Source organism: Phalaenopsis equestris, unplaced genomic scaffold, assembly GCF_001263595.1.
Source record: "Phalaenopsis equestris unplaced genomic scaffold, ASM126359v1 Scaffold201904, whole genome shotgun sequence".
In the NCBI taxonomy this organism is placed as follows: Eukaryota; Viridiplantae; Streptophyta; class Magnoliopsida; order Asparagales; family Orchidaceae; genus Phalaenopsis; species Phalaenopsis equestris.
This window is the reverse complement of record NW_018221636.1, coordinates 179,223-185,952: the sequence shown is the minus strand read 5'-3', so window position 1 is coordinate 185,952 and position 6,730 is coordinate 179,223. Positions and strand designations below refer to the sequence as shown.

The following is a 6,730-nucleotide window of genomic DNA, read 5'->3' as shown; positions in this document are numbered from 1 at the left end:
ATATGACAATCTAGGTGAGATATGCAACTACATTAAAATTATGTTCTATGTATGTAAATGCCCCAATGTTAATATATGTAAGAGATAATAAAAAGCATAAGATAATACATTCCAAAAATCATCAGATCTGACTTATCAGCTTCCGACAAAGTTGATTCTCGATGATTTACACTTATCTTTCTTGCCTTTTAACAATCCGTACAATTTCGACCAGTTTAGTATTCTCTGCTTAGTTCTTGGGTTGTTAAAGTCACACCTTAAGGATGCAGTTCTAAAGATGTTAATAATTTGTAAAGATGCTGTTATATTGAAAACAAAAATAGTTCAATGGCTAACTAAATAAAATATTAAATATCGAAATTATGAAAATCAAACCTGAGATTGAATAGAAAAAAATAAGAATATGCAAAGTTTAATGGTCCAATCCAAATTAAACCAAATTTTAACCAAATAATATAATAAATATTCAAAATATTGAAAAAATTAAATTTAAAAGTAATAATATTTGATTATCAAATTCATTGATTCAATAAATAATATTCTAATTTAGAACTATTTTAAATATTTAAAAAAATATTCTTCATAAAAATTTAAAAACATGACATTTTATGTTTATTGTTTTATATATTAATTTTAACCATTAAATTAAATTTAATAAATCGTAGTTAATTAATATTAAACTGACTTCTTTAAAACCAAACCAATTAAATCTTGTTTCTATGAAAAAATAATTCTCAACTTAAAAACTGAATGAATGACCAATTTACAATTGGATCAGTCGAAACAAAGCAATTCAAATTGAGTTTTAAAAACATGCTAAATACTATTGGGCATTTCCATCTTTACTGATTATTTTTTATCTTAATAAATTCAATAACAGTGAAATTAACAAAAACTTTTCAATTATTCAATTATATATAATAAAACTGATTTTTTTTTTTTTAAGAATTGTCAAAACTAAAAATTTAAAACCATAATAGCATAATCTTACATATCTAAAATCCATCACAAAAGGTACATTAAAAGTTACAAGATTTAAACAATCTAAAGAACACTTCAAACAAGTTTTGAAAGGTTATTGAAGAGACTACGAATATTTGGAGAGCTGGACAAGAACCTAATCAAGGAGATGAATCTCTAAATAAATCAAGGTCAAACAAATTTATCCCAAAATCCTTTTGAAATAATGCAAAGTATACTTTGATTAGATAAAGCTTGATATTTCTTAGTTGCATTAAATAGTTGGATCTCTATAAACATTAATACCACAAACCTAGAAAACAAATGATAGCCAAAATCTCTTAAAGAGAAAAATGTTGTTAGCTTCTCCATAAAATATATTACCACTAAAGGTAAAAGAGCTCATTTCCATTCAACTGCTTCAATTTGATGACTCCAGCATACGAACTTAAGAAATTGCGATCTTTGAGATTTCTTCCAGCATATATCTTATTTCAGCAGAGCAATCTATAGGTGCCTGGGCTCTAACAGTTATCCTTTGCCTCCTCTCATTCATATACTCAGATAGCGAGACGCTTACCCTGAAAAGATGAGGAATCCATGTTGCTTCTTTTAGCTTGAGCTGGAATTTATCCTCTCCCTCCTGAAAAAATACTGAAAATATTCAGTGGAGCACTTGAGCATCAAATATCAGTGGAGCACTTGGCATCAAACATAAGCAAAAGACATTATAAATATAGAACATGGAATGTGGCGTTTAAAAGCTCAACATTTAAAAGATAGTAGCTTCAAAGGTTTTACATTAATAACAAAGGCATACTTCATGCCAGCTTTTTTAATGAAACAATTTGAATCATCACACAAACGCATTAGCAAATGTGATGAAAAAATAGGCAACTCATATGATTTAAAAGCAAATTACCTCAAACTTTATCCTGTCAAGTTCATCAGCAGTGCAACCAACAATTTTTTCTGCTTGCTCATTGAAGACAGAAGCCCAAGCTTCACCTGATGAATCTGAAATCTTCATCACCATTATATATCTACACCCAATACGAAAACATGGGTAAGGAATTATTTCTTTGCTATTATATCTGATAGATACTACACTTTTTACAGCATGAGTACCTTAAAGAGCATTGGTCATCATTCTTCTGACATGCTTCACACCAGTACCCAGATCCTACAGCATCCGTTACCTTCTTATTGCAAGTCTTACAAGCACGATACCACATTGTCTGATCTTGCTTGATAAAGCTGACATAAGCTTTTATGCTGAAAAAGACGGGCTGGAAAACAAGGTAGCCATTTAGAGCAAGTAAAAAAAAACGTAGTTCATTACGGAAGTCAAAACAAAAATATTTTTACGCAAAAGATAAAAAATGCTTACCTTCTCTTGGCCTAACGTAGGGTCATTAATAATGTGAGATAGGAAAACTCTATCAGAGTACATAGATCTCTGTCCAGTCCTCGTTGAGATGGAATTCAAAGTGGAACCTATGGGCGCCATTGTTACATCCTTGCCATTGGAGCCATACCTGCCATGTTGCATGGAGCTTGAGGCGACCAGAAAAACTATTTCACCAGCATTAAAAGAAGAACGCTATCTCCATAATAACAACTCACCAAGACCTAAGTGCTTTTGCCTCCGGCAAATCTGGATTAATCTGCACGGTGCTTTTGGTGAGCGTTGACAGAGATACACCTAGAGAAACCATTTGGCGAGACAACCATATTTAGACTCAAATCTAGCAGTTCTGTAAAGCACAACGTATGCCAAATTTTGGTTGTGTTAATGTGAAAGTGGCATCCATCGTCATAATTTTGGAAAACATTTTTTTTTTTTTTGATGTTTTTTCTAGTTAAATCAAATCAATTTAGGTGTAATTTTCTATTTGTCGTTTCTATTTCTAGTATGTTGTGATATATCGTAAAACTTTAAATTGTATATCTTTATGTTAGGTTGAATTGTGAAATAAAATTGATTCTTATTTGATAAAACTGGTAAAAAATATTCTAATGGTGAAGATAATTTGAAAGAATTATTAAGTTACATTGATTTATGTTTATTGAATGTTTGAAATAAATTCTGTTACACATTAATGCCAATATAAGATACAATCTTAAATATAATTAGTACACATTAATTAAAGCCCATAATTAGTTATTTTTAACAAATAATAACTCATAAATGTTTTCTTGTTTTTTAAAACTGCCTAAAATTAAATACAAAATTAATGCATTTCTTATTTAATTGGATATCAAACACCCATTAATCCCAAAAAACATTCCTTGATTAAATAAATTAAAAGCAAGCAAAAACTAGAGAAAACAATCAACGTTAAAATACCTTGACCAGGGTTTAGTTAGCATGAGTCATACATAATTAGATTTGTTTCGAAATAAATACATTACATGTAAAAGGTACACTACCATTTTCTTAAAATAATTCAGAAAGTTTTTAGACGTTTCAACGAAGGTATGATAAAAAAATGGTTAGCCATTTTTCCAAAAGAAATAACAAAATACATAAATTTAAAGTCACTTTGAACCCTAATAATAGATGGAGTTAATTTTACGCTGGCTAAAATGAAATTAAATATAATTTCTAGTCAAATAACTAATTCATTTTTTCGAAGTTAATTCTATACATATTAAAAAAAAATAGAAACAATTCAAAATCTTGTCATTTCAAGCAAAACTTTGTTAATTTGAAATGGTTTTAATTGAACGCAAGAAACTAGAATCAAAACATTAAATTTTAAGTTAATCAATAGTTTCTGAAATCAAACTAATAATTATTGTTATTTGATAGTAATAATGCACAAATTGCTCTTTTAGTCCGACCTTTTGGATGTCTAATTATGGCGAGGCTTAATTAATCTGTAATACCTTGGAAGTCTCCAACTTTAAGTGCTTTAATTGCTACAACAGGCGCAGTATCAACCAAGTCCAGTAATTCCTGGCCAATGGTAGTAGCAAGATCGTTCCATAAAGACACAGCAACAGTCATGTTTCTGCAATGGAGGCAATATAAAGCAACAGAGCAACAACGATTAGTTAATATTAACTCATTCAAAACACTCACGATTCATCTGCAAGAGTTATGTCCCTCTTAGGAATCGTTTCATTATTGCTTTTCCTTCGAACACTTAAAGTTAGAGAAACATTCTGAACCACGCCGATAACATCTGCAAATGCAGAAAAACAATACTTCTTAGCAAATGCATAAATAAGTAGTTTTTTGTTTGATCTTGTACAGAAAGAAATAAAATAGCACTCTTTCAGAATATAGCAGACCTATAATCTCCCGGCCATTAACATATAACCCTAATTGGTCAATCTTCACGAAGTTATATTTGGTTTCTGGGATGAAAGCACTCTCCCCTTGTGCCTCTTCAACTATAGAGTTTTCATTCAGGTTCATCTCATAATCATTTTGAACAGTTTTAAACTGCCTGTTTGCTAGCCTCAGTGTTCCTTTGGAAATGTAGTAAACTTTGCCAAGATCGAACTTCAGGTAGAATTTTTTTGCAGCTTCATTAAACATTGTAGCCTGTATCTGGGTGCCCTGTAAAAGTATGTGTGATTAAGAACAATGTTCAAACTAACTGATTTGAACAAGATATTTGTCAAATAATGAGCACTATGAAAAGTTGAATACTCACATCATCATCTGTCAGTTCTACATTAAAGACTTGACCTTCCCCTTTGGCATTCCTATAGGTTCTTAAATTACCTTTATTTGTCACTCTTACTTTTATGGTCCAGTTACCCTGATAGGGATTCAAGGAACAAAGAGGATGGACTCTTCTAGTCATCGACAAACGAGCGGCAGGAGCAGCACTGTTTAATAATTTGTACAATGTCAGAATCTAACTCCGTCATTATAACTATACAATGTCATGCACAAAGAACAGCTGCTAGGCTTTTATTTTTTTCCGTTTACTTCAAGAAATTAGTATCAAAGTATGGTTACTTTTGTAGAAGAAGACAAACAGACGTAATCTTGTTGGGAAATAAACATCCAGCAAATTAAATGTTGAATTGCTTACTTAATACGCTGCTCATGCACAATTTGTGCTGCGGATTTTGGCACTATTTCTTGTTTGGATTTTAACAGTGTTGTTGTCTCCTCGGTCTGACATTTGATCTCAGAACCAAGTGCAGCAGAAACAATCTCACATTTAGTCACAATCAAGGCCCTGGAAGAAAAGTATTTATGGGGATAACAGATACTAGAGCTGTACTATAGATTAGCTGTTAATCCATGCTTACTTATCAGGTTGGTTAGGGATGGTATTGCATGTATAATCTAGAATGCGAATAAGGCCAAGATTCTGAAGCTTTCCAGAATTGACTTCAGAGGAAAAATGTGTCGGTAACATGGCCTTGAGCCTCATGCTACCATCACTGGCCATAAAGCTGCATATCACACAAATAACATGGTGGTCAATGCTTAAAATAAATGTTCAGTTATGTTGCTTTGGCTGGAGCATAGGGCTGTTAAAGGCCAACTTTTATTGTCCGGTCACCGGATGTGCGAACAACGGACGACATGCAGCGGTGAACGGACCTTCCAGTCACCGCTGCATCTTAAAGACCTAATTTTAAGTGGATCTGGGTCTACTCAAAATTGGCTCGAAAAAAAATCAATTGGAAGTTTTGGATTGTATTTGAGCTCTTTTATTTCAATCCAATCTCGATCTAAGCAAAAATTCAAATCATCCTTTTAAGCACTTAATGCTTACTAAAATCACAATCATATGTTGTTCGCGATCCAGGTTTGATTCAAGTTGAGGTTGGCTCAAAATCGACTCCAAACAAATTCAATCGAAATTTTTTAGCTCACAGCTTAGCTCGTTTATTTTGATCTGATCTCGACCCGAACCAAAATTTAAATTAATCATCGAGTGATTCATGTTCAAGCTAAATTCACAACCCTATTGGAGCAAGTCATTATAAACAATATGTCAAAAATTGCAAATATTCTCAACCTCTTTTATATTCATATAAATCACAAATATATAACAGAGATAATATTCCTTGGACCAACATAGTGCCCAAAGCCCTTTTGAGAAGAACCAGTTAAAATATAAAGGTTAAGTCAAATCTAAAAGGATTATAGGTACGATAGAATTTTCCACTGAATAAAAGCTCATATAAAGCAAGAAACTAATGCACATCTGAAGTTGAAACAAGAAGAAAAAATGGGTCCATGAACGTAAACAATAAGCAAATAGGCAAGAAGAGAAAACAGATTCATACGTGAAACGGGTGGTGCTGCTACCAATTGGCTTCAGATCGACGACTTGCACAATTATCTGCCCAGTCTCTGACGTAGAATCGGGCGAAGGGTTGGAAAGAAGAGTCGAGATTGCTCCTGGAGTCACTGAATTCGCCATCGGGAGAGAGAGGGAGAGAGAGGGAGAGAGAGGGAGAGAGAGCGCCCGCGAGTGAGGATAACAGAGCAATTTAGAGAAGTAGGAATTGGAACAAAAAGCGGGCGGAACTAAGGCCAAATAGGTTACGTTGGCGGGAAAAGAAGGAGCTTTGGGTTTGGGTCTACTCCCGCGGGCCAATTTGATTGCGGGTTTCGAATTTGACGGCAGGTTTTTGTTTTTATGGCGGGAAGATGCAAATGAGATTGGTAAAATACTGTTTTTCTATATTTACTACATTGGTATTATATCCGTGTAAAGAGTCCCCGAAAAGGGACGAATTTTGCGAAATTAAGCGAAAAAATATTTGCTCTTATAATTTAAATACA

The 6,730-nt window shown here is 32.8% G+C and overlaps 1 protein-coding gene across 1 annotated transcript; it reads right to left on the bottom strand.

Annotated features, from left to right (window-relative positions):
- Positions 1–1,220: 1,220 nt before the first annotated feature.
- LOC110036050 (replication protein A 70 kDa DNA-binding subunit B) lies at positions 1,221–6,506 on the bottom strand. The gene is made up of 12 exons (XM_020740395.1): positions 6,229–6,506; positions 5,239–5,385; positions 5,016–5,165; positions 4,629–4,806; positions 4,261–4,531; positions 4,049–4,151; positions 3,853–3,977; positions 2,587–2,665; positions 2,351–2,498; positions 2,089–2,249; positions 1,883–2,003; positions 1,221–1,603 (listed from the first exon to the last, which is right to left on the bottom strand). Exons 1-12 carry the CDS (start codon positions 6,363–6,365, stop codon positions 1,409–1,411), a joined length of 1,815 nt encoding a protein of 604 aa, XP_020596054.1. The 5' UTR covers positions 6,366–6,506; the 3' UTR covers positions 1,221–1,408.
- Positions 6,507–6,730: the final 224 nt, after the last annotated feature.

What these genes read in the sequence shown, in the direction of transcription:
- LOC110036050 (XM_020740395.1), bottom strand. Translation starts at nt 6,365, where the DNA reads ATGGCGAATTCAGTGACTCCAGGAGCAATCTCGACTCTTCTTTCCAAC. An exon ending in GTGCATGAGCAGCGTATTAA is followed by an intron (nt 4,807 to 5,015) that starts GTAAGCAATTCA and finishes ATTATTAAACAG; the next exon opens with TGCTGCTCCTGCCGCTCGTT. An exon ending in TAGAACTGACAGATGATGAT is followed by an intron (nt 4,532 to 4,628) that starts GTGAGTATTCAA and finishes ATACTTTTACAG; the next exon opens with GGCACCCAGATACAGGCTAC.